At 34.3% G+C, this 26,852-nt stretch overlaps 6 protein-coding genes across 7 annotated transcripts; 3 read left to right on the top strand and 3 right to left on the bottom strand.

Moving 5' to 3' along the window:
- Positions 1-604: 604 nt before the first annotated feature.
- Positions 605-1,746, top strand: LOC103841900. The gene is made up of 2 exons (XM_009118484.3): positions 605-892; positions 1,192-1,746. Exons 1-2 carry the CDS (start codon positions 792-794, stop codon positions 1,478-1,480), a joined length of 390 nt encoding a protein of 129 aa, XP_009116732.1. The 5' UTR covers positions 605-791; the 3' UTR covers positions 1,481-1,746.
- A 3,159-nt stretch (positions 1,747-4,905) lies between these two features.
- On the bottom strand, positions 4,906-7,394 carry LOC103841899 (exosome complex component RRP45A). Of its 2 annotated transcripts, XM_009118483.3 has the most exons (10): positions 7,283-7,394; positions 7,040-7,188; positions 6,685-6,894; positions 6,513-6,608; positions 6,307-6,421; positions 6,157-6,237; positions 5,892-6,080; positions 5,573-5,814; positions 5,428-5,486; positions 4,906-5,333 (listed from the first exon to the last, which is right to left on the bottom strand). In XM_009118483.3, exons 2-10 carry the CDS (start codon positions 7,174-7,176, stop codon positions 5,152-5,154), a joined length of 1,311 nt encoding a protein of 436 aa, XP_009116731.1. In that variant the 5' UTR covers positions 7,177-7,188; positions 7,283-7,394; the 3' UTR covers positions 4,906-5,151. The 2 variants fall into 2 exon arrangements, with proteins under 2 accessions (XP_009116731.1, XP_018509591.1); XM_018654075.2 differs by having other exon boundaries at positions 7,040-7,370.
- A 2,683-nt stretch (positions 7,395-10,077) lies between these two features.
- On the bottom strand, positions 10,078-15,105 carry LOC103841898 (ethylene-responsive transcription factor ERF035). The gene has a single exon (XM_033279000.1). The coding sequence runs from the start codon at positions 11,473-11,475 to the stop codon at positions 10,729-10,731; it is 747 nt and encodes a 248-aa protein (XP_033134891.1). The 5' UTR covers positions 11,476-15,105; the 3' UTR covers positions 10,078-10,728.
- Positions 11,496-26,849, top strand: LOC103841896 (transcription factor DUO1). The gene is made up of 3 exons (XM_009118480.3): positions 11,496-11,506; positions 23,075-25,969; positions 26,062-26,849. Exons 2-3 carry the CDS (start codon positions 25,770-25,772, stop codon positions 26,678-26,680), a joined length of 819 nt encoding a protein of 272 aa, XP_009116728.1. The 5' UTR covers positions 11,496-11,506; positions 23,075-25,769; the 3' UTR covers positions 26,681-26,849.
- On the top strand, positions 15,346-16,218 carry LOC103841897. The gene is made up of 3 exons (XM_009118481.3): positions 15,346-15,662; positions 15,741-15,822; positions 15,907-16,218. The coding sequence occupies exons 1-3, from the start codon at positions 15,423-15,425 to the stop codon at positions 15,924-15,926; spliced, it is 342 nt and encodes a 113-aa protein (XP_009116729.1). The 5' UTR covers positions 15,346-15,422; the 3' UTR covers positions 15,927-16,218.
- On the bottom strand, positions 20,648-21,703 carry LOC103842345 (UPF0481 protein At3g47200). Its single transcript, XM_033278529.1, has one exon. It carries the CDS (start codon positions 21,701-21,703, stop codon positions 20,648-20,650), a length of 1,056 nt encoding a protein of 351 aa, XP_033134420.1.
- Positions 26,850-26,852: the final 3 nt, after the last annotated feature.

Here is a 26,852-nt window from a genome sequence, read left to right as displayed (position 1 = left end):
GGTTTAGTGTTTTGTTGACAACATTATTATTATTTTTAAATTCGTTTTTATATATTATTTTTATTTATTTTTAAATTTTATTTTGAAAAAATAATACAATTTGTCAAGTTATTTGGTTTCCTTAATTAAAAGATATTATATTTAAAATGATAATTTTTTATTGGTTGGTGAATCTAAAAGTTCACCCTATAGGGTGAACCCAAGAATAACTCTTTATTTTATTATGTAAATTAATAATATGCAATTGTGTGATTTGTATCTTGTGAGGCTTAATTAACCAAAACGGGAGTGTCTGCCACGCTCTCTATATACGGAGATAAAGTCAAAGAAATGACATCCCACAAGTTTCCCTCTCTGTGAAAACCCTAAAAAGGACAAAGAAAATGCTTCAACCAATAAATGGAAATAAAGATACAAGGGTAGAACCGTCATTTGAATCGTCAATTTTTATATTTTAAGGTTCTTTGTTTCTTTTTTTTTTGATCAAAGGTTCTTTGTTTCTACACCTCCCAAGCTCAACTGAAAACGACTGCAAAGCAACCTGCGGTCTCTACCTGCCTTATTACGCTATATTATAATTTTATTAAATATATCTTTCTTGATTTTCTAAAGAAAATATTATTACTTATGGACCGACTTGCGAATAAAATAAGTTTAGATTAAAACATTTATATTTATTTTCCTCTCTTCTTTCCTTATAGAATCAGTTCTTCCCTTTTGTTCTCTCTCGTTCTCACATCTCCTCCTCTCCTTCATATATTCTCCATCTTCTGCTAGCTAAGGAAACAAGAATGGTGGATCTCGAAAGAAAAGTGTGTTGCATGTGTGGTGATGTGGGTTTCTTCGACAAGCTCTTTCATTGCAGCAAGTGCCTTAATCGCTTTCAACACTCGTAAGTATTTACATATGTGTCGTCTATCCATAACATTATATGTGTAACATCATCACCATCATCATTCATATTAACAACATATAATAGATTTTAATAGCAGTTGACGGTGAGATTACGTGCCACGTGCATTCACCATGTACATATCAATTTAGGCAGATGATCATCATACATCAAATAACAAGCATGCATATATGATATAAATAGGATGTTTATATTGTCAAACCAGACAAGAACTGCTTCAACCACTACCATATATATACTTACATAATCTCATCATCATCATGATAATCGTGATATAGGTACTGTAGTAGCTATTACAAAGAGCAAGGTGATCCAATTAAGATCTGCGATTGGTGTCAGTTTGAAGCGAAGAGTCGAACAGGAGCAAAGCACGGTGTTAGCGTTGGATCGTCTAAGAGATCGTACCGGTCGGAATATTCTTCAGCCAACCAGATCAAAAACCAAGAGATTAACCAGATTACTGCAAGTAGTAGTATACCTCCAGTAGCCGACAAGGGTAAAACTAGTGTACCTTCTCCTAGAACGGCCACTCGGAGGTACAAGCTTCTTAAGGATGTCATGTGTTAGTAATGTTTTCTTAAACAACCAAGAGTTGAGAGACTTATAGCTAGAGTGTTAATTAGGAACTGAGATGATAATAAGACGCATTAATGTAAGATACAATTAGGGATGTCGTAGATGTTGCTATAAGTGTGAGAAGTAATGTAACGTACCTGCGGAGATAGGTATGTTATGGATATGATGATGTTAGTGAGTGTTTTAAATAAATTTTATGTATCTTTGAGTTGAATGATTGGTTAATTAGCAATAAATTTTGTGTGTTTGTTGTTATCCCTCGATCGGCATTTGATGATGCCACATAGTTCACAATCATCTTAATAATGTTTTTTCTTTTGTATTGATAACACGATTTAATGTATTAAAACATTAAGCAATTAGTGTTATCTATGGAACTATTTATATTAGACGTACCTTAAAGCCAGAATTGTCTACTTCAGATCAAGTTTCTTTATTAAAACATGGAAAACATGTTCTAAAGATTGTTCATTTTGGTTATTGCAAATCGTCTGTCGATTTATGACACAACAAAACACGATTAACAAGGAAAATAAGTTCCAAAGATTGATAGTTTTGGTTATTGTATGTAAATCATCTGAGTTATGATCAAACAAACCAAGTTAACTCACATGTTTTCGTCAATTGCTCCAACAAAATCCTCTTTCATAGTTTTAAGATTTGTGTGATTATACATTAAGTTTGTACAAAAGCATGTAACAAAGACTTCAAATATTAATATGCTATCGATTCCATGTGGCTCTAGTACATGGTTTCTTTTACTACTTCCAATTGTTATTAGCTCAACAATAAAAATTTCAAAAGTCATCAAATCGATATATTAATCTCATCCTCACAGAAAATATTAAAATACCAACAGAAATATTTGTTGTAAAAGATAACAATTCGAAGTAGAGTGGTCATCAATAGCTTGAAAAATAAACCACTACTAAATTTACTGGACATTATGACAGAATTCGCATGGTGGTACTGCTTTGCATAAGCTTGACTCAGATAAAGAATATATCAAGCTGTTCATGGTCTTACCGTGTGCAGTATAAGAAGAAAGAGCAAATCTTGTTTTCACAACTACATGAATTGAGTCACAAGCAAAGCAGTGTCACGAACATCGATCCACATATATTGCTGAGACTCATCAGGAGAAGTTAATGCATTTTTTAGCCATGTTCTGTTTCCTCTTTTGGACCCAATTATAATAAAGTATGATATAAATAAAATAAAAGCTGCCACCTTCTTTCTATGCCACTCAAATTCGTTCGACGTCCTTTTTCTTTAATTTTCCTTTTGACACTAAAACAATACCGCTTAAACAAGTGATAAACATGTGACTGACTTCTTGTCGAATAGCATCACAATTCTTTTTCCTTTTTAAAAAAAATGATAATCCATTCCCCGGAGAAAAAAGAATGTGAAAATCCCGCGTTCTTTTTCCTTTTCTTTTATAAAGCATACCTCACATAATCTCACATGAAAATTTTGGTGTTATCGGTACATATATGATGTCATTTTCGAAGTTCATGATATTATTATGAGTTAGAAAAAGGCCCTCGTTGCTTTACAAAAGAAAGAAGAAGAGGGGGAAGTCATTATACGTGACCACGCCAAAACGATGAAATATCTGAACTAGGGCTTCGTGTAAGAGTAACAACTAAAATACGCAAGGGCGGTATGGTAATCAACCATTTAATTTTTGGTTAGATCGCTATGATAGAAAACGAGTTTTTCATGACGATTATAGATGGCATGGGAGTGTGGATGAATAATTGCCAGTTTTTGTGATAAAGTCAAGTGCATTTGTAATGAGGTTGGGTTATTATTTTGCTAGACACAGCCATACTTGTGTAAATATTGAGAAGTACTAGTGCATATATAGTCATTAACTTATAACATACACGACTTAATGAAAGGTGAGACTCTTGGTCAAGATAGTAAATATATAGACTACTAGTACGATAATCTTTGATCATATTGATTAGTTTACCACTAGGCCTTTGGAGTTTTGACTGTAAATTTTTTGTTCATCCAGCTAAACAATAAAAACTTTAGACAAAAATCAAAAAAATAAATAACTACATACAGTATATAACGAATAAAAAGATTGAAAAAAAAACTAAAAGCTAACATACCTTCTTTCTCTGCCACTCAAATTCGTAATTCGTCCAACGTCCTTTCTCCTTTATAAATTTCCTTTTGGTACTAAACTAGTACCTCTTAACTCGTTAAACAAGTGATAATCGAACCGGGATGTAGGGACTTTCTCTCTCTTAACTCTCTCTGTATCTTTCAGAGAGAGAAAGTCGCCGATCTGCTTCGTCGTTTTGTCTCCGGCGTTTGGATCCGCTCAACCCGTGTTCATCGGGTTTCTCTCCGGCGTCGGTGTCTTGCACAGTGTCGCATGACCGGTTCTGTTCCGGTGTCGCATCTCTCATATGGTGGACGACCGGCTTCTGTCTCCGGGGATCTCGCCTCTTTATGGGGTTGGACCGCCGGCTCTTGGTTCCGGGGAACACGCCTTCCTATGTGGTGTTGGTCCGCCGGCTTTTTGGCTCCGGGAGGCGGTGGCTTAGTCAGCACCGTCATCGTCGGCTATCTTTGTGGTTTTATCCGCTCTCTTGATCTATGAATCTAAGCTCTATCTGCTACTATGTCTCTCGATCTGATGTCTTGTTGCATGCTTGTATGTCGGAGAAGAAGGATCGATTGTAGGCGTTTAATCTTTCATGAGTTCATAGATCTGTCATGTTACGACTTCTCGTTGTGAGATTAGTTGTTTGTTGGGTGAATGGTTGGAAGTTTCCGGGGGAAGATGATCAGGCGATGAAAGAATTCGCGGTGGATTCTGTTCTGGTGTCTTTCACGGTGAAACGCCGGTGAGTTTTCCCGGCGGGATTTCTCGAAGCGGTGATGACGTGGAGGTGTCAAGACACGCGTGTTTCCTCGTAGGTGAGGGTTTCAACACGTGGTCCGGTCTTGTTGTTTTCTCGACACGTGGTTTGAGTGGAGTCTTGTGGGCCTGGGTTTGTTGTCTTCGGGCTTTAGCGCATTTTTCTTTGTGGTGCTTTTGGGATTAATGTTGGGCTTATGTCCCAATTAATCGTTTTAGTTTAAGCCTTTTGGGCTTTATGTTGATACGGTTGGGCTTAGTCCCTTTAATAATAATAATATCAGATGGAAAAAAAAAAAAAACTCGTTAAACAAGTGATAAACATACTCGTTATTTTTATTCTTTTTAATAGCATGCAGCACAGCACATAACCTAAACTGTACCATTAGCCTTACCACAAAAAGTAGCTCATTACGTCACCACAGCAACAGACAGACATGATAGTAGTAGGACAACCTAGAAAAAGGTGAGGCTATGATGGTAAAATCAGATTTGGCAAGACGACTTGGTTATCAGAAGGCCCAAGTTAAAAGATATTGTGAACTAAATTTAATTTGGGATCGGCCCATCAATTCCCAAAGAAGAGACTCGTTCGTCGTCAGCACAGACGAGACAGAAACCTCTTTCTCACTGAAAGGGTTCCACTCCTCGAGTGTCAGGAAGCAAAAAATCAACTTTTGGTCACTTGATCACTAGGTTTTACACACAAACAAACCCTGGAATCTATCTTTGCTTAGCTTTGGTCTTCTCTAATACCAAAATTTTAAAACAAGAAACCTTAATTGCTTTTATTTTTCCGCTTCTTCTTAGGTTTGACAGCATCTTTGAGTGTCAACTCTCCAGTCTTGTGTTTTGTAGCCTCAGCTGTATCTTTCATCTCTAAATCTCCTGTTACTTCTTTCTGCACATTTCCAGAATCGTTCGTCTTTTTCTTTATCGTTGACTTAGTCACTGACTCTCCTGCCATTAGAAGAAACAAAACAAGTTTCAGTCTCCGCCTTGAGGAAGAAGCAAACCAAACTTATTAAAAAAAAGATAAAAGAAAACTTTTAACCTTTTGAAGCAAGAGAAGCTTTCAGTGAATCAACATCCATAGCTTCCGTGTAAGGATCCCTGTCCCACAAGCAAAGATTCAGATGCCTGGATAGATGATATACGTAAACATGAGAGAGAGAGAGAGAGAGAGAGAGAGATTTTACCAGTTTGATGGACCGCCTTTGAAATTGGAAGCAGCTTCTTGTTCCTTACTGCTTTTTACTTCCACTGAAGAGAGGTTTAATCTTTCAACATGTTCTCGAGATAACTCTGCAGCTTCTTCCTCATCTGAAACCTTCTTATGTCCCTCCTTCACAACTACAATAGGTCCAGAAACTTCAGGTTTAGCCAAAGTAGGATGTCGCTTCACCTTCTGTAAGCTCTTCTCACGGTTATACGCTTCAACCTGCACCAAGAAACACAAAGCACAACAAAAATGTGAATCTTTCTGTATTCAAAAGGCTTTGGATTTGGCAAAGTTACCTCATCTCTGATTATCTTTGTTGTTGCAGCAGCTCTTGAAGAAGCAAGACGCAAGCAATGAAGGATCACACTCTGGTTCACGCCTTCTTCTCCAGGTTTTTGGATAGCGCATATATCTCCATTAGCATTGAGTGTCACAGTCATTCTCCCGCACATAACCTCTTCTTCAATATAAGTTGGGTCCATCACCTGCAATAACAACACAATCACATCTATTATCTCATAAACAAAGCAAAAGACTAAAAAAAAAAAACAGTTTTGTTACCACAATGTTGCCTTTGTTGAAAAATCCAAACGTGAAGGCTATAGGGAGATGATGTATTATCAGTGGGAGTGGCTCCCTTTCCTGCCAAAAGAAAGCAAACATTTTAAGATGAGAACTTCCCTCTCTACTCTTACAAGATGTATGACTAACCTCTAGTGAATGTATGGTAACTTCTTGACTGTTCTCTCCTCCTACAGTGCAGTCAGGTCTTCTAAACGTCATAAGCGCTGCTAACGCCGCAATATTTGCAGCATCAACCAAGTTCCTATTACAAAGACGAGTGATAAAAAAACACAAATAAGATAAGAGATCATCTTATAACCAGAACCTTCAATGAACCAATAAAACAAACATACCCTCCATTGTCCAAGATGTGAAGATCAATGCGAACAGACCAAACCTTCTTTCCAGCTAGAACGCAGAGTGACTCTGTATCCACCGCACGACTCTCTCTGCAACCAATACATTTACCAATTTACCATTACTTAAACGACACAAACCAGACTCGTTTCCAAAATGGAGACTTACCTTAGACCACGGTCTATAATACGCCCCAGCTCCACAGCAGATTCGCCAGGACGACCAGGCTCAAAGGAAGGATCAGCCATAGGAGAAAACTCAGTGAAGATAGATAGAGAGCCTTCATTAGGTCTGTCTTTGTAAGGCTGAACAAGCTGAGCAGTCACAAAGCCCATCACATGAGTGTGACCAAGTTGAACTTCTGAGCTACCATATTCTCTGTTAACTCACACAAAGATGAAAAACATCTCTTAAATTACAAAAACCCACAAGAAAAGTTGAAGCCTTTCTGAGCTAAAAGCAATCAGAATCTTACAAGACATCAAATGCACAAACAGTGTGAACAAGTTCAAAGAGCACTTACTTGCCAAACCTAATAGTAAGCTTGCGGTAATCATAAAGACCACGACCATCTACTCTGAGCTCAGACTGCAACGCTGTCTCCACGAACTTCCTTTCGTTCACCGTCAACCTCCACATATTAGCCAATCTCCCCTCCATCACTTGCTATCACTAAAAAATACGATTTTCAGAAATAAAAATCAAAACTTTCTCTAAACCCTTAGAGCATGACTACATATGAGGAAGAGAGAGAGAAGGGTTTTACCCGTTTAGGCCTTTGAAAGCGAGAGAGAGACCCTTGTACAACAGTACGGCGGTGCTCGGCGGCGATTTGAAAGAGGTTTTGGAGAGAAGGAGCAAAGACGTTTGAGAAGATGATTATAGGCTTTTCAGTTCTTAAGGCCCGGCCCAATAGTTTAGCCCGTTTATTCGATTTTTCAACTTACAAAAATAGTTTTTTTTTTTCATTATGATGGATTAAGAATCTAATTTTAGGTGGTTTGTATTACTGTCTTTCTCACTAGTCAAGTTCATATAAGTTACAAAATAAATTATTCTGATATTTTTTTTTAGTTGGTAATGACTTCAAACGAACGTTTATGGATTTTTGTTGCTCGCCTTGATTTTTGTAACAAAATTCATTACCATTGTCATCTTAGTCTAGAAACTCATCTTCTTCTTTTTCTATAAGCATCAAGCAATAAACTAACCATTGTTTGTTTACTTTTACTCTATTATGAAGGAGATAAAGGTTGGCATAAACTAGAACTTGTCAGAAGTCAGAACAAAAGTTACAGTCAAAAACCTGATCATGGAAATGTCTATGTATGCTTCGGCACACGCAACGACAGAGAAGGAGACAACTTATCTTATGTTTTGTTGTAAATAACAACCATTTCGATAACAAGAACAATTTGACTTAGAATCATAATCAAACACACAAACTTACTGACACACTTTCTAACGAACTCGCCGACGTAAATTAGAAAATATGAGTTTGTAGAATTATGGAGAACAGAATAAGAACGTAGAATACATATAGAAGATAAACATATTATGAATATTTCTAAAATACTTTCAACTTCCATAATTCTATGAAAATAATATTTTCAGGATTTTATCAACATACATAATACCATAAAAATGATATTTCTCTTGTCTAATATGACGTATTTGTCTTGGTTTAAGTTATTCATTCTTGTTTGATTTTCATTATCAAATCCTGATGGAGTCCTTGACGCAATCACAACATATTTGAAACTCTTGTTTTAAAATTGTTTAATAGTTATTAGAATAGAATTAGTTAAGTTTTTTTTTCATTCCTTTCAACTGGTTTTAATTTGTGGCTTTCATTCTTTTTCGTAGGCAACTGTAGTTTTCCCCACAAATTCTGTTTCCTTTTGATAGAGATGTGAGAGAATGTGTTAATTAATTAAGCTAACAATATGAATCTTTCGTCTCTTTTTTGCTTCTGTTGTTGCTTTCATTTTTCTTCTTTCCCCTTGCTTGTTTTTTTCTTTTTGCCCACTTTATTCCAAAGATAAAGATCTCATGTTCTATACCGATGTGTTTTTATAATAATTCTTGGACTAATTTATGTGCATAACACAATACGAATTCAGCTCCTTGTAGTTTGTAAAATTTCGATTTGTAAGTTTTGATTTATAGTATTCTCCAAAGTCAAGTGATTCGTGTCGAGGCAGATACAGCTATTGTAATATATATCCACAATAATCAGAATCATTCATTATAAATGATAAGAATCGAAAAGATTAGGTATGTTTGTTAAGTATATATATAACTCACGGCTGAGGATCCCATTATCAAAAGAATCTCACGGTTAGAGCCTATATATACTGTATTAGTTACTTTAGTAGCAACAATTTGCTATCAAATAGTAGATACTTATGTCATTGCTAAAAGCCTAAACCCCCCCAAAAAAAAGAGAGACTTATATCTTACATACATTCAATTCAATCCTTGACATCATGAGAGAATAGAATAAGGGTACATAAATTACACGACAAATTTAATATGCATGTAGAAATAATGTGATAGTGAGCTCACTACTGCATCCACTATCTTTATATGTTTCTTCATTAGTGGCCTCATAAGTCTACCAAAAGAATATACATATATGCTCATAGATTTGCTTTGTATATTTAAGAATATCACTCGTTTTCAACAAGATTTTTCCTGTTCCTGAGTCAAATTACGATTCCTAATCAACGTATAATATATCTTCCAAACTTCGAATGAAGTTTGGTTTATATATGTTTGAATACATTACAGAATTCTCCCATTTCTCAAGGTTTCTTTTGATTCTTTTGTTTCTTATATAGTTATATTATGTGGTGTTAATCCCAATGGCTTTGCACCAAATCTTTTAAAGGAGATAATGATTTGATTTTGCAATTTGTTAGAGTTTTACGATTTCAATCAAATGTGCATTGTTATTACTATTCGTATTGGATCCAATGAATGTGTTTGGGAATCCGTAACAGTCGTGTTATGCCTCATTAACAGTGGATAAAGCAAGATGTTGGGCAAAAGCATCCTATTGTTATAGCATATATCCTTTCACCTTTCAAGAAAATTAAAGAAATGGAAATGAAAAAAAAAGTGAAAGGTTATTTAACTTATTATAACTTTAAAAGGAAAAGAATGCAATGATGAACATGTGAGTCATGTTATATTCCCAAATCCCACTCTGAATATAATAAAGCGATAATTTAATCAAAAGCTTGTCTCCTTCACTTTCAATTTTGCAATCATCGTCTCATCAATGTCGACGGACACACTAGATATGACATATGTGGTACATGCGCTAAGCTCACTGTCGTTACTTGAAAGTTCAAACATACATAAGTAATATATTTAGCGGTTTATAAAATGTTTTGAGAGAAACAGTGTTGTGATCTTTAGGCGAAGCGGACCGATTGAGTGTAATGACATATCTTATCAAGCAACTTTAAACTTTAAATTGTTAATAATCTTGAGATTGAATATGCTAGCTTATCTAAGTACAATGGATGTTTGATTTACAAAATAATCATTCTGTTTATGTATATAGTCTTTTATCCGGCATTTTAATTTTACCTTTTAAAACAAACTATATAATTAGTGTGTATTAATGAAAAAAGTTTACGGTTATATAATTAATCATTACCAAATTTTCACTAGTTTACCACTAAGCTAATATTAATTAAACTTTATCTAGTCAAACTTAGAACGCACTAGGGACTGCTAGCTAGAGACCGAATATGTTAATTTTTCCACAGATTATCCCTAAACTAATTAATATAAATGTCGAGAACATAGATTAATTATGTCCAATTATTCAATTAATATACATGTGTCGTAAGGGGATGCTATGCTCTTGGAGTCAAAATTCGTCTACACTCTTTAACATTCTCTAAATCTAGTGGTGAGCGAGAATGCAAGAAAAGGCTTAAAAGTTCAAGAGTGTCACTATCAACTAACGTTGTCTTCTTGTTTTCCTGTGTTTATTTTTATGCTAAAATACGTTATGCCACTGCCACTTATTAGATTCACTTACATTACTTCAATTTTTAAACACTGACAATTATTCAAAACGAGCTCATTTTATCGCAAAGTAATTAATAACACACTCAAATGTAGAAAACATAACGAAAAACAAAAAATATATATACTGAAAATTAGTTAAAAGTAAAACCATCGTGCATGGAACTATACATCTAGCCAAGTGAACGGCTCTTCAAGCCGGAACACCACATCATCTCCGAAAAGCTGCCATGTGGACGTGCTGTCGTAATAACGAAACGCGTCATTTTGGTTCAGAAGTCCTTCCGTGAAAAGATCCGGCAAATCAAACACCGTCTCTTCGTTGCTTTCCTTGTCCGTACTCGAAGTCTCCGAAGTGTCCGAAGAAAAAATGAAACTGCTGGAAGTCGAAGACTGATCAGCCGTAGACAACTCAGAATGGCTTAGCTCCTCGACTAGTTTCTCATGGATAACCGGTTCTTGCCATGTGGTTTCTGCGGCTTTGGCAGCTGCGGCTTGTATATCCTTGGGAGAGCAGCTAACCGGACGAGGAAGTAAACCGGATAATTCCGGGAAGTTGAGATAACCGGAGTTGCCTTTAATGGCTAAAGCCGCTACGTCATGAGCTCGAGCTGCCATCTCAGCCGTTGGATAAGTCCCAAGCCATATTCTTGACTTCTTCTTTGGCTCTCTAATCTCTGACACCCATTTTCCCCAGCTCCTCTTCCTTACTCCTCTATACGGCGTCGGATTCTCGTTACCATCTCGACCGTTGCTCTTCCTACGTTTTCCGCCAGCTTCATTGTCCTGCACTAACGCTCTTTTGGATGAAGACCAAGATTCCGACGAAGATGTCATGGGGGCAACGGTGGAGGTTGTTACATTGTCTTGATGATGAGTAACACTACTCTCTATGTTGATTTGTTTTTCCATTTGAGTGTGAGAGAGAGAGATAAAGCTATAGGTTGCAACCTGAAGTGAGCTGCTATTAATATTCTTCCAAGTTGTAGTATTTAATAAGCTCCTTGTTTCGTATTATAGAGAAAGAAACATGACAGTCGTATATAAAAGCATATCTTTATTATTTCGTTAAAACTGGGTCCGGATGGCCAATCTACTGTCCACCATTTACTGCGAATAACTTATACCCATGTGAAATTAAATGGGAATAACGTGTCTCTTTATTTAATAAAATCATATTCTATATGCCAGAAGAAAAGAAAAAAAAACTAAAATCGAATAATATTTAGAGCATCTCCAACCCATTGTTATTTTCACATCTATAATAGCATTTAGAGGTGAAATTGCTCCAACCCACCTCTATTTCTTCCTCTATAATAGAGATCTCTATTTTTTCCTCTATTTATAGAGGAAAAAATAACATTCCTCTATTTTTTACTCTATATTTTAGAGATTGCTATTTTAAGGGAATACATTGGAGCATATCTCACCTCTATTATAGAGTTCCCCTATTTTGGAGGTGAAAATAGCAAAATACATTAGAGATGGTCTAAGACGGCATTGGTTGAAATGTTTCTCGTCTTATATATGGACCGACCATCGTGCATGTGCGTCACCTTAATAACCCACGAACTTTGGCTTTGAGTTGTGTGACGTCATTATTATCAATAAGTAACAGTACAATGTGCAGTGGCTACTTTTTATCTTCTTCACTATACAATTTTATATAGTACTGTATATAATAAGTAAGAAAAATACTATATTAAAGTTTGAGTTGGCCCACTTTGCTTTACAAGGAATTTGACGTATCTTATATATTAAAAGAGAAGTCACAACTTTGACTCATGTGTAATTTTTTAAAAAATTGACTTAATGAACCTATTACTAGAAAGTCATGTTACATTCAATTTCTAATATTATTATTATTATAGATCTAAATAACTCACTTTCTAGATTATAGGAACTAAATAATATGTCTACTACATTATAGGAATTAAATAATTATCAATCTTTTTCTAGCAAAAAAAAACGTGATCTGGAAACAACCAATTCAATAAAAAAAATATACGATAAAATTATTATGTTTTAAAAATATACGATAAAATTATATTAATATATACCAATGTAGAATTAAAAACAAAATGTTTATATAAAAATAAATGAAAATAAAAATCCGCGCGGTTGCGCGAGTCGAGATCTAGTGTACTAATTAACTTGGACGTTGGTAATACACAATAGTCAAATTAGTAAAAAGTAAAAACAATTCAAACCACGAGAATCACGTTATCAACCGACCCCTTAGTCTTTTAGTCTTTTACCCATGCTCAGCTTTTATTTTCTTATTCTTCACAATCAATTTATTAAATTTTTCATATTTACCTTTTTTTAATTAAATTTATTAATATCGTTGCTAGCTCTTGTAAAATGAGTTTTTTTTTGGTAAAAATGTTAAATTTTATTACCATTTTATGTTTTGACAGAAGAACAAAGACAACAAGGAACAGACACTAGACACACTCTATCTAAGAGACTAAGACTCAATCTAAGCTGAGCAGAGACCAACTACGAGCAGAGCATTTAACTAGAGGATACATCAAACTTAGAACAAACACTTGTCACAAAAGAGAAACCACAGTTAAACCGAGAACTGAACCCGGTAGAATTCGGCAATGCCTGATGATCAGTTCTTAAAAAATTGGCTCCTCAAGAACGGCTGGTGAAAGACCTCCTAATCTGCAGCCATCACGGAGAGAGGAACACCCGAGCAAGCACATCGCTTAAACAGAAGATGAGCATTATTTTGAGGGTATAGGGAAACTCCATCCCTAAGATGTTTAATGAGTTAATATTATTACTTTAAGATGTTTCTTGCGGAATCTTCAATCTAAACCTCTACAATGTATTTTCGACTGATTGAGCTGGCTATAATTTAACTTTTCATTAATACGCTTAAATCTGAAGATATGTTGTAGATATAAGGGCTACATCCTACATGTATATGTGTGTCCTTTTTTAACGGTTGGGCGCCACTATAGTAAACACTTTAATTTGCTAAAAACACTTTAATTTGCTAATGAATAAATTAAAATGACTAACAAAACATTAAAGAGAAACCAGCTTTACAATTGAAATCATTGAACAGTACTGTACTAATGTACTCCATGATTATTATTAGTTTATTTTCTGGTTTTAGATATTAAAATATATACACACATTTGTCTTGCCTTTTATGTTGTTGCTGAAGAATGAAGAACCTTGAGTACTGTCAAGTGTCAACTCTTTATTGATATAATATTCATATATATTCTTACAATGATGAATATTCATTTGTAAGACTGTGATTTACAACAAAACGACTGTCATTAACAAGGAAAACATGTGTTTAGAACACATGTGCTACACTTATATTTCAGCTGTCCTCACCTGTAAAGAAAAGCCACAAAAGCTGTTAAGTACTCTATTTAAAAAGTAAACAACCACAAATCTACAATTACAATTGTGAATAACAAGATTAATACCTAGACTATAAAGTTGCAAAACAATTTTAGGGTAAAAACAAAAAAACCTACACACGTACAATTTAACCCAAGAAATACACACGTACAATACAACTAAAATGCAATTCAACTAAAATACAATGTACACACGCCAGAAGATGAGATACACTTAGGAAATCTGATTATGATTACAATCATTACATGTAAACACAAACCGCATACATGAATCCATTTAGATACATGAATCCATTTCTAAATTTAAAAACAATCCTCACCAGAATTGGTCGAACCTAGCATTTTTCTGGGCCATACCAAATATTTCCTTCGGCCATACCTCCTTTTTTTTTCCCTTCGGCCAGACCTAATATTTATTTATATATTATAACTATAATAGCCTTGTTCGTTTGGTTGCCGACAGCGTCAATAAGGACGGTTGTTGTTCGTTTCGCAGACGCTGACGCTGCCACTGACGCTGTCGCATGTTATATTGCGACCGCATGTTTTATCGGCGTCAGCCGTAGGACGCGGTGTTCGGACGCGGCGTCAGACGCAGCTTCCTGCGTCAACGAAACGAACAAGAGTTGACGCAGAATGTTGACGCTGCCGCTACCGCTGGTACCTGCGGCAACCAAACCAACGACCCTAATGTAATGAGTAGTGACACCCTTAGTCAAAACCGATGGCTCTATTATTTTTTAAGAAATATAATTCTTTTAGAGAATTTTTTTTGTTTTAAGAATTATTTTTCAACTTAAATCTAACAATGCCTCTCGCATTCAAGTGTCAGTTTTAACGACTAACGATGAGGTCAGTTTAGAAGCTAAACACACGTAAACATGATGATAGTATTTGAAATTTTGAACCTAGCCTTAGAGCAGGTTTCGACATAACGCTATGAAAGTTTAACATTTATAAGTTTACGTGTGTATTTTGTCTTGACTTCCAATTTTGTAAAAAGTAATATATATAAGTTTTAGATTCTTTAAAAAATTAAAATTTAAAAAATTTTAAATTTTCAAAACCAGCTCTGTCTCGCCTAAATATAGCTGCTTTCAAATTCATAGTAAAGTTTAATGTGCTAACTTGTTTTCCTTTTTTCAACTTGTCATACAATAAAATTTATTGTGCATTTTTGTTAATCAATAAGCTATTTGTTGAACCAAAAGCATATAAATAATTTCTGAAAAAGTTTCGAACAAGCGCTCGTGGCCATGGTCGATACATCTCTTTCACTAAGAAGCAACTTGGAAGGTGTAATCAAAACCTTACTGGATCTCAATAGAAAAGGGTCTGTTGGGCTTATAAGCCCACACCGAAGCCCAGTAAGCCTACAACGATCGTAAACTAGACACCACGAAATAAGGAATCTCGAAATCGGATTTCATTTCTCATTTCACCGTCTCCGAGGAAACGACGACGGAGATGGAGGAGCAGAACGACGCCGTTAGCCGCGGCGAGAGCAGTTTGTTCGATGGATCTGCTCACTGGTGGTGGGCGATGGGAAGCGGAGCTCAGATCATGTGGGGAGTGAGATGTATTCGGAGAGGTTACGCCGGCGATAACCGTTTGATGCCGGTCAAAGCCTTCGGAATCGCATCACTCTTCGTCGGCGCGATAGCCACCACCTCCGTCGCGTTTCTAAGCGCCTCTGGGATCCACACGGTTAGTCCTCGGGTTAAATCATTGATCTCTTTCTCTCTGTGTTTGTTCCAAATTGATGATGAACAAAACACAACACAGGTCCAAGATGCGATTGACATGGGAGCTAGCATCAGAACGAATCTGGGAATCACTCCTCAGATACCTGATAAGCAGATCACTGGTACGCCGTCGTTTAGGGGTTTATAAGTACAAAGGCCGACCAATGATTGTTTCTTTGATAATGTTCTGTTTTTTTTCAATGCAGAGGCGGACGATACATCATGAACACATTTCGAGTTTGGTTTCTCTTATAGAAGACGATCAAGTAACAGATTCAAGACCTGATTGTGCACGATTTTCTCAGTTGCTGTTAGCGATTCGTGTATGTCTCTATAGATTGACGAACTGTGTTCGTCTTTGTCTGAAATTTCAGCAAGGTTTTGTCTTTTTTTTTTTTGTGGAAGGGAAGAGATGTCATAAGTTATAGCTGACGTGGTAAAGGTTGTATGTTCTGTTTTAGTTCAGACTTCAGAGATTTAATAGCAACCAGAGATATGATCACGAAATTTTTATGTCATATAGTAGCTTCAAGATACAGATCAACTATCTTTATAGAGAGACCGCATGATGATTTAGTAGTACACACGAGTAGTTTGAAAATCAGAGACGAACCAAAGAGCAACGGACATCAAACCGTAAGTAGGGAGAGGTTCTGATTATAGCCAAGTGAAACATTGATATATGTATAGTTCAAGAAGATGTTCGGATTATAGCCAAATGAAACATTGATATATGACACATTTATTGAATATCTTTTTTTTGAAACACAATATCACAGTATTATTGAACTCTACCGGAATAAAAAATGTACAACATCACAGTATTATTGAATATCTTTTTTTTTTTTGAAACACAATATTATTGAATATCATAAAAGATTGATTGGTAACACATATATTCTCGAGAAAGAACAGCTGATGTTGCTAGTTTCTACTAGCTAATTAAACAATTAGAACGACGAAAAGATATAAATTAAAACCGACACGAAGTATTCGACAATATGCAGCACGTTTTAGGGAGAAAGTAATTTCACTCCTTAATAACATCTATGATAGAAGTCACGGCCTGGATAAGACTCAGCAGCAATAGAAATGCAGCGACTAGGGTGGCTGTCCCTCTCCACAGGTTGCTGAAATACACACGCCTGAGGATGGAGCGTGACTTATTGCATGAATTCCCGTAGTGCTTAATGACTTTTGTTGCGATATCAGAATAGAAAGAGCCATTGTCCAAGACTCCCAAACAAAGCTTGTTCACCATCTTGGCCACGGAACCATGGTTCCCAAGCCAGTCCGTTATTATCCCTTACAAATATCAAAACCATCATGAATTTATACTCTTATATGAGGAGGAGCCGTGCCTTATAAATGAAATTTGAAACTCACGCTAATTATATGGCAACAACTTTTTGTGAAAAAAATATAGGGCATATTTATATATTCATAAACAAAATGCTTTATTTCTTCTCAACTTACGTACGTATATACTAAATCACTAGCAATAATTTATGTCCTTATTTTCTACAATCTAATATATTAAAACAGAAGTCATGACTTCTTTTCATATGTGATTTTTTTTAGTTTTGATCATTTCTAGAAAATATCATATTTTACATAAGTTTATTATTATATATTTTAATATTTTTATCTTTTATTTAAAATATAAATGAATATATTTAAAATGTTGTAACAAAAAATTTTTAAAATCTTCTTAGAATCTTTTTAAATTTACTTTCGAAAATTATTTAGTTTAATTTAAATTATCATAAAATATAATTAAAAATTAAAATTGAATATAGTTTTGGTTTATAAACAAAAATTTAAATAAAATGAAATCAATTAATTTCAAAAATAAATTTAGTAATAGTTTTTAAAGATTTTATTAGAAATACATATTTATTTCTATTTTAATTTTTTCAAATTTGTTTTCTAATAAAATAAAAATCATGACTTTTTGATGAGTGACATTTTTATTGGGACCATCATTTAAATTTTCTATTAAATATATATCACTAATGCTAATATATATAATATTTTTAACTACTTTAATCATAATATATTTTATATCTTTTAATTTTTTTTAAAAAAAAATTAAAATTCTAATAAATCTCTTGAAAAATATTATAATAAAATCTTAATTGTCATAAATTGAATATAAATATTTTCAACTAATTTTGTAATTAGTAATGAAATGTTACTAAGAGAATAAAATTATATCCTATTTTATCAATTTTATAATAATATTTATCATTTTAAAATAAAAACGTTATATTGAAAAAAATATGATAAAATTATTTTAAATTGATAAGTTAACATATTTTATTTTTATAAATAAAAAATATTTATGCTAAAAATATAATATGTTGGTAGAACGGGTTAATATTAGTAAACTATATAATACATGTATAAAAATTTAACTTATCTTAAACTTTTTTAATATACAATAATTTATTATATAAAATTAATAAACACTAAAAAATTACTAAAAAAATCTAGAGATTTGAATTACGGAGCATGATTATAATAAATTAAATATAAAATTGTTTTCATATATGTTGTTTCATGCATTAAAAAATTTAGTTTAGTAATCAAACACAAATTCAATAGGACAAATATATAATAAGCAACATATACATGTGATGATTTTAATTTACAGCATGAAAACAATAAAATTATTATATTTGACATAATTATACAAACATTTAAATATGTGAGTAACATTAAAAATATATAATAATTATGTAAAACAAATATCTATATATATAAATGTGAAAATATATACCCGCACGGTTGTGCGGGTGGAAATCTAGTCTAATATATTAAAACAGAAGTCATGACTTCTTTTCATGTGTGATTTTTTTAGTTTGGATCATTCATAAAAAATATCATATTTTACATAAGTTCATTATTATATCTTTTAATATCTTATCTTTTTTATTTATACAAATTACTATATTTAAAATATTCTAACAAAATCTTTTTAAAATCTTTTTAGAATCTTTTTAAATTTACTTTCGAAAATTAGTTAGTTTTAATTTAAATTATCATAAAATAAAATTATAAATTAAATTTGAATGTAGTTTTGGTTTATAAACAAAAATTTAAATAAAATGTAATTAATTAATTTCAAAAATATATTTACTAATAATTTTTAAAGATTTTGTTAGAAATAAATATTTATTTCTATTTTAATTTTTTTCAAATTTTTTTCTAATAAAATAAAAATCATGATTTTTTGATGAGTGATATTTTTATTTGGACCATCATTTAAATTTTCTATTAAATGTATATCACTAATGCTAATATATATAATATTTTAACTACTTTAATCATAATATCTTTTATATCTTTTAATTTTAAAAAAAAAAAATAAAATTCTAACAAATCTCTTGAAAAAGATTATAATAAGATCTTAATTGTCATAAATTGAATATAAATATTTTCAACTAATTTTATAATTAGTAATGAAATGTTACTAAAAGAATATAATTATATCCTATTTTATCAATTTTATAATAATATCTATCATTTTAAAATAAAAACGTTATATTGAACAAAATATGATAAAATTATTTTAAATTGATAAGTTAACATATTTTATTTTCATAAATATAAAATATTTATGCTAAAAATATAATATGTTGGTAGAACGAATTAATATTAGTAAACTATATAATACATGTATAAAAATTTAACTTATCTTAAACTTTTTAATATACAGTAATTAATTATATAAAATTAATAAACATTAAAAAAAATACTAAAAAAATCTAACAATTTGAATTACGGATCATGATTATAATAAATTAAATACAAAATTATTTTCATATATGTTGTTTCATGCATTAAAAAAAGTAGTTTAGTAATCAAACGCAAATTCAATAGGACAAATATATAATAAGCAACATATATATGTGATGATTTTAATTTACAGCATGAAAACTATAAAATTATTATATTTGGCATAATTATACAAACATTTAAATATGTGAGCAACATTAAAAATTTATAATAATTATGTAAAACAAATATCTATATATATAAATGTGAAAATATATATCCGCACGGTTGTGCGGGTGGAAATCTAGTTACAATTAAGATGTTAACTTTTTGAATTTTTCCATAAGCTCATCTTCTTTTCTTTTAGCATAATAATTATTTTTCTTCATTTTATATGTTTATTTTTTATTTAAATATTTATGAATTAACATAAATCTATAATAAAAAGTAACCAAGTGGTCTTGGCCTAGTGATAAAAAAGTTTCGGTTGGAGCTTTCACTTTGAATTTGATTCCTTTTTGTCATCTGTAGATGTTTTAAGTGGCAAAAAACTTGAATTTCTATGGACCTCATAGTGATTTGTCTTTGGGTCTAGAAATCATTTGGATCACGCCACGATTATAAAAAAAAAAAGTACATACTTTCTGTTGAAATGTTATTTCAAAAATTTATTCCCATTACTTCAAAATTTATCTTATATTTTTAAATTTTTAAAATGTTAATATACATTATAGACATACCTCAAAATTGTTAAATATTTTTTTTAGTAAAAAATATTATTAAATAATCTATGGTCTTCAAAATTTCAAGCCCGGTTCACAATGAAAATGTTACCTTTCTCGACAAGTAAGCTCACGTCTTTCTTAGTGTCGATGAGGAAATCCAAGAACATGATGTAGTCAGAAACGTGAGAGTTTTTTTTTTTTTTTTTTTTTTTTTGATTAACTTGGGGGTATCCCAGGCCCATGGAGAGGCCCAGACTAATCCCCAAGGGGAGGTGCAGCCCACGGATAGACCCTCTCTCCGGATATTCAAATGGGCCCTAAAGCATGGGCCCATATCCGTGTTGGGTGACCAGGATAATTGTGACTTAGTTTCGCACAGCAGGTGGATCGAACCTGAAAAATGTTGGTGTCTCAGCCCCGTCTCCTTACCACTCGACCACAATCACCCAGTAGAAACGTGAGAGTTGAACGGGTAATGACATTGTTCAAGCGCCATTATGTTTCTAATCGTTATCTCCGCATCGTCATCAGCCAAGAACTTGGGTATCTTTAAAACACCCTTTTCGAATGTAACCAAGACCGACAAAGGGTTTTTCACGGCCTCAAATTTAATTCCCCCACCATCTAGCTTATCCGCATTATACATTTGATACATGGACTCGTAACATCTCTCAAAAGCATGATCTGGAACAGTCTCCACGCGGACACGCCTTAGCAAATCAGTGAAATGTCTGAACTTTGCGTCGCTTCCCTTCTCGTCTTGGAATTCAAAATGTTTGATGGTTAATTGGTGGAATGTCTTTTTGCGAAGTTTTGAAACTGTTGGATCAAAGAGTTTTTCAAGGATGAAGAATGGAATCTGGTTCTCGAGCAAGATTAAATCTCTATTGATTTCTTGTGCAAGACATGGTTCGTCAATGAGAGGATCCCATGTTTTCTCTGTTGTTGCTGCTTCCACAGAGCACCTCAACATGAACTCTAGTATAAAAACAGAGTCATGTAGGATCATCTCCACGAACTTTGGGGATTTAATCCAAGCCGTTGATTCCAGATAGCTTGCCCTGATCACAGCCTCATCTTCTTTGATCACTCTCTTGAATCCATCAATGATATTTTTCCCTTCAGGCCTTTTAGCGAATTCCGCTAGGTAAAACTTCTTGTGCTCTTCCATGTTTAAGTAGTCCATTAACCTTGCGTTTGTGATATCTCCACGAGACTTGAGAGCCTGGAGTTTCAAAGAATAGTGAAGAGGTCCGATGAGGACTGATTGAGGCGTGTATGCTTCGGGGCTAACTCGACGCAGACAGTTTGGGACTCGGTAGATACAGCAAAGGTCGGTAGTAGGAACCCGCCACACGCCTGGAACAGGTTTGCTCAACTCATGGTTTGTGCCGGATTCAAGATCCAACAATGGGTCCATAGGGTATGGATCGGCAGATGTAATCTTGTCTGAAGAATCTGAAGCCTGTCTCAAAATAGGAAGCGTTGAGAAATCCATGGCAGTAGAGGGGGATGAAGAAAGGTTACGACTTATAGAATTTTCACTCTTATTACTGAAAGATGGATAAGATAGAATGAAATAGTGTGTATATATATACACGTCATCATCACATGTGCTTAATCTGATAAAATAGTTAAGAACGAATATATTCCAAAACCTAATCACATCCCAAACTAGTTAATCCCTATTGGTGCCCCCAATGAGTTCGATCTCAATTATTGGTGCCCCAGTGAGTTTGAACTCAATTAATTATGGTATTTAATTTAAAAATGTATTAATTGCCTTAACGAGGAAGGTATTAATTACGGTGCAGTGCAGCTTTCCAAAATCCCAATTTCACGACTGGTATCAACTGTAGAAAAAGGGCCATGTGATAACATTTTATTATACTCTAGTCGTAATTAATTGCTATTGTGTTCTTTTTTAGGGTTATGTGCTTTCTTATTTTGTGAATATAAAACTGAATTTGACACGTTTTGACATTTGAATGATTAAATAAATACAGCAGATGCAATAAATAAAAGGTAGAACACTACTTTTGGCTGCCACAGATTCAACCCATCTTCTACATTTTAAATGATATACTAATGTTAAAGAACTAAGAGCATGATTAACCCTAGCACCCCAAATGGGGTGCTTAATTATTTTTTTTTTTGGTTTTTTTTTTCTGATTTAAAAAAAAAAATTAAAACGAACCAATCACGGGCCGCCACGTGTCAGTGGGGCCCGCGATATAGCTCAAGCGCCGGCGCCAGATCTGGCGTCTTTGGCATCACTTCTTCTCCTTCTCTGGTGGAACCCACCATTAAGCATTCCTCTTAGCACCTGCAATAATCCTGCTCTAAAAAAGCTAGTTAACATTTAATTGAGCGTTCGAAAGCCGTATAGCCCCAGTGATCGTTATCAATTACTTAATATCAATGTTCAAAAAATCGGTAGACGGTATCTAATACTGTTTATAAGAAATTATTGATTTTGCAGATGTTTAACCAATGTTTTGAATGTTTATATATCAATAATTTTTTTTAAAAAAATGTTCAATTGCATGATAAGTAATAATAACGTTAGTTTCTCAGTTGGAAAAGTTTCTTATTTTCACTCCAATTGCATGAAATTTATTGAATTAGGGGTTTGAGAAAAAATTAAGGAGTTTTAGATTTAGTGGAGTTTAGATGCGATTTGAAGATTTTGTTTGGGAATTGAAGATTTTGGTGAGAATTTAGATGGGTGATTTTGACGGGATTTTTAAACCATTGGATTATCTTTAAACATAATGTTGAAGCTAGCTAATTTTAAAAGAAAACACAAAATGGCTTCCCCCAGTTCCAACTACACCATAAAACCTTTGCTTGTGTCGTCTAGAATTAGGGATGTTAACGTAGGGTAAAATAACCCAGCCCAGCCCAACCCACAAATAACCCAACCCAGTTTATACCCAACCTGCAAAAACCCAGAAACATCAGAGTTGAAATCCAAACCCAGAAAATAAACCCAATATGGTATAGGTTTACCCGTGGGTACCCAAAGTATTATCTTATTTATTCTGAAGTTTAGCAGTTTTGGCAGGAAACCTCGCTTTTGCGGTTTTGGCGGAAAAACTCGTTTTTGATTTTGATGAAAAAACTCGTTTTTACGGTTTTGGGAAAAAAACTCGGTTTTCGGCTTTGACGGAAAAACTCGATTTTTCGATTTTGGCGGGAAAACTCGATTTTTCGATTTTGGCGGGAAAACTCGGTTTTGCGGTTTTGGGGGAAAAACTCGGTATCTCGTCTTTGGCGGGAAAACTCAATTTTCGGTTTTGGCGGAAAAACTCAGTTTTACGGTTTTGGCGGGAAAACTCATTTTTTGCGGTTTTGGCGGAAAAACTCATTTGCGGTTTTGGCGGGAAAACTCATTTTTGCGGTTTTGGCGGGAAAACTCGGTTCTTGCGGTTTTGGCGGGAAAATTGAGTTTTACGGCATTGGCGGGAAAACACTTTTTGCGGTTTTGGCGGAAAAACTCGATTTTGGGGCTTTCAGTCGGAAAACTCGATTTTACGGTTTTAGCGGGAAAACTCAGTTTTGCAGTTTTGGTGAGAAAACTCAGTTTTGCGGTTTTGGCGGGAAACTTAGTTTTATGGTTTTGGCGGAAAAACAAGTTTTGTGGTTTCGGTAGAAAAACTCGATTTTTCGGTTTCGGTGGGAAAACTCGTTTTTGGTTTCTGTGAGAAATAGTAGTTTTAGGGTTTTTGCGGAAAAAAATCATTTTTTGGTTCTGACGGAAAAAAACGTTTTTGCAATTTTTATATAATTTAATTAAAATGGTAAAAATCTATATATATAATTGAAAACCCATGGGTACACCATTACCCTTTTGTATTTACCCAACATAAATATGAGTTTTAAAATTAATACCCATGGTTGACCCAATTAATCTTAGATGGGTAAAAACCCAGCCCATTATTAGTGGGTTTGGGTAAACCCATGGGTAACTACCCATGTTAACATCCCTATCTAGAATATTAGATTACTAGTCAGATAAATCCCAGCCACAATATTACTAGGCTATTAATGATGGCCGGAAGTGAAATACAAGTTTCAGAACTGATATTGTTTGCTCTGGTCAAATTCCAGTCTAAATATGGGTTTGAAGTTTAGTTGGATGATTAATCAAGTGGAGGTGATGTCACGAGACTCACGACCATCATAGATGTGTTCTCCAGGCATGTCCCTTATTGTTCAAAGGATTTAGCTTAAGGAAAAGAGAGAACAAGCGCACTTGTACCTGCAAGGCTGCAATTAAGAAATAGGCAAATGAGGTGCTTCACTTGGTGCAAGACTTAAAATATGTAGCTTTTTCATTGTGGTCAGCTATACAAAACCTCAAACAGAGGCGGTCCAAGCTATTAGCAGAATGCAAAAAGACAAAGGATTGTGTTAAACATGCGACGACAGAACCCGAGATTCTTGCGAGGCATAGTTGGAAACACAAGGGACATGATAGAACCTCGCTGCTCTTCTTCATCGCTTCTCTTCTCTGTTCAGATATAGTGTTTGCTTTCTCGATTTCTCTAGCTTAATCATTCGACAGATCCGAATCGCTCACATTTTTCTTCTTCTTGTCCCCGTGTGGCCACCGCGTCCTGTAATCATATAGCAGGAGGAGCATCTGCTCTGAATTCACTTAGATGGCTCAGATCCAGTAGCTTGATCAATGTGATCTGCAATTCGTCCTTGATAAGTATGTTAATCCTTCTTCCTTCTTTGTTCACTCTGTTGTTTCTGGGATCAAACCACAAGTCAAGTTGTCTAGCCTTAGCACAGAGAATTCATTCAAGGTATATAAATAAATCGATAACTTAAAAAAGAATCCATAGAAGAAGCAAAGAATTGAGAACGTGACATGCTCAGTAAAGTTAGTTAACGTCCTGGTTTTTGGTCGAAAGTTCAGTGAAGAAAAATAAAAGCTTTTCTGATCAGTTTTTCAAATACCATCTCAAGAGATGAAATTTATCTCCATGAAATTTTAACTACAAATAATTTTCAGATAATTCCAAATAACTTCTCAGATATTTTATTTGATGAAATCCTTTTTTTCCAATAAGAGGTGATTTGATAGAATTTGTATAAATGATAAAATCAATAAGCAAGGATTTAAGATAATTTTTATAAATCACATATCCAATAAGCTGAGATTTGAAAAAAAAATGAAATCTCACCAATTTTCATTCCAATAAGCCCCCTTTGACAATTCAGTCATTAAAAGTACGTAAAACACAAGTACGTAAAAGACAAGTACGTAAAGTTTGCATGAGATGTGCATGCAATCATGAAGATCGAAAATAATGGGGCTTTACACGGGCTCACTAGATTTGGGCTTAGTTTTGGGCTAGTAAACCGATAAATAACATGAGAACATTTTAATAATTCGAGAGAGAAACTCGGAGAGTGGAGGTACTGAAAGTGGAAGGCATAGAGGGGGTAATGGGGGATAACTGCTTCTAACCGTTACTACAAAAGCGAAATAAACTCCCTTTAACATTTTTGTGTAACTGAGAGAAGTATCTATCTATCCATTACTACAGATGAAGAAAATGGAAGCGACGAAGAAGGAAGATATCAAGAAAGGTCCATGGAAAGCCGAAGAAGACGAAGTGCTCATCAACCACGTCAAGCGTTACGGTCCTCGTGACTGGAGCTCCATTCGATCCAAAGGCCTTCTTCAACGCACCGGAAAGTCATGCCGTCTCCGTTGGGTCAATAAACTCCGTCCCAATCTCAAAAAGTAATAAACTTTCTTCCTTCCCTTCCTCTCTCGTCTTCTTCTTCTATTTTTAGTTTTGCTTGCTTAACAAGTTAGGTTTCTTTTATTTAAAGTGGCTGCAAGTTCTCTGCGGATGAAGAGAAGACGGTGATTGATTTGCAGTCGCAGTTTGGTAACAAATGGGCGAGGATCGCCACGTATCTACCGGGAAGAACTGATAACGATGTGAAGAACTTCTGGAGCAGCAGGCTAAAGAGGCTCGCTAGGATTCTCCATAACTCCTCGGATGCATCGAGTTCTAGTTGCTTCGATCCAAAACCTAACAAGGGCAAAAACGTCAAACCAATCCAGTCTCAGAGTTTTGGTCTTGTTGAAGAAGAGACTAGAGCTTCTTCTGCTACCACTTCCAAGATTCTTCCTTACTCATCACCATTATCAGACCAAGTTGATGATGAAGCCTTGATCAGGTCGCCGGAACTGGGTATTAAGTTAGAGAATCATCAGCCTTTTACCTTTGGGACTGATCTCGACGACCCTTTTTTCTACGATATACTTGGACCGGCTGATTCTTCTGAGCCCTTGTTCGGCCTTCCTCAGCCGTTTTTTGAGCCCTCTCCGGCTCCGAGAAGGTTCAGACATGTTTCGAAAGATGACGAAGAGTCTGATGTTTTCTTACACGATTTCCCTGCTGACATGTTTGATCAAGTTGATGATCAAACTAGGAGTCCTTAGATTGTGTGCTTCAAGGTTTTTATTGTGGTTGGTTCTTGTTTTCTATTAGACTGTTTCCTTTTGTGTGTTTAGGTCTAATCTGACTAAGACTTTAACTAGCTTTGTTTGTTCAGCAAGCAACAATCTAACTACATTATTATGTAATGACAACTCTTGTTTGTCTGTTTAATAT

Source organism: Brassica rapa, chromosome A09 (assembly GCF_000309985.2).
Source record: "Brassica rapa cultivar Chiifu-401-42 chromosome A09, CAAS_Brap_v3.01, whole genome shotgun sequence".
Lineage (NCBI taxonomy): Eukaryota > Viridiplantae > Streptophyta > Magnoliopsida > Brassicales > Brassicaceae > Brassica > Brassica rapa.
This window is presented reverse-complemented; position numbering and strand designations above follow the sequence as displayed.

Excerpts from the sequence above, each read along its gene's own strand:
- LOC103842345 (XM_033278529.1), bottom strand. The coding sequence starts at position 21,703 with ATGGATTTCTCAACGCTTCCTATTTTGAGACAGGCTTCAGATTCTTCA.
- LOC103841900 (XM_009118484.3), top strand. The coding sequence starts at position 792 with ATGGTGGATCTCGAAAGAAAAGTGTGTTGCATGTGTGGTGATGTGGGT. Across the intron at positions 893-1,191 it reads CTTAATCGCTTTCAACACTC|GTACTGTAGTAGCTATTACA; the intron begins GTAAGTATTTAC and ends ATCGTGATATAG.
- LOC103841897 (XM_009118481.3), top strand. The coding sequence starts at position 15,423 with ATGGAGGAGCAGAACGACGCCGTTAGCCGCGGCGAGAGCAGTTTGTTC. Across the intron at positions 15,663-15,740 it reads GCGCCTCTGGGATCCACACG|GTCCAAGATGCGATTGACAT; the intron begins GTTAGTCCTCGG and ends AACACAACACAG. Across the intron at positions 15,823-15,906 it reads ACCTGATAAGCAGATCACTG|AGGCGGACGATACATCATGA; the intron begins GTACGCCGTCGT and ends TTTTCAATGCAG.
- LOC103841899 (XM_009118483.3), bottom strand. The coding sequence starts at position 7,176 with ATGGAGGGGAGATTGGCTAATATGTGGAGGTTGACGGTGAACGAAAGG. Across the intron at positions 6,238-6,306 it reads TTACCATACATTCACTAGAG|GAAAGGGAGCCACTCCCACT; the intron begins GTTAGTCATACA and ends TTCTTTTGGCAG. Across the intron at positions 5,487-5,572 it reads AAAGGCGGTCCATCAAACTG|GGATCCTTACACGGAAGCTA; the intron begins GTAAAATCTCTC and ends CTTGTGGGACAG.
- LOC103841896 (XM_009118480.3), top strand. The coding sequence starts at position 25,770 with ATGAAGAAAATGGAAGCGACGAAGAAGGAAGATATCAAGAAAGGTCCA. Across the intron at positions 25,970-26,061 it reads CTCCGTCCCAATCTCAAAAA|TGGCTGCAAGTTCTCTGCGG; the intron begins GTAATAAACTTT and ends TTTTATTTAAAG.
- LOC103841898 (XM_033279000.1), bottom strand. The coding sequence starts at position 11,475 with ATGGAAAAACAAATCAACATAGAGAGTAGTGTTACTCATCATCAAGAC.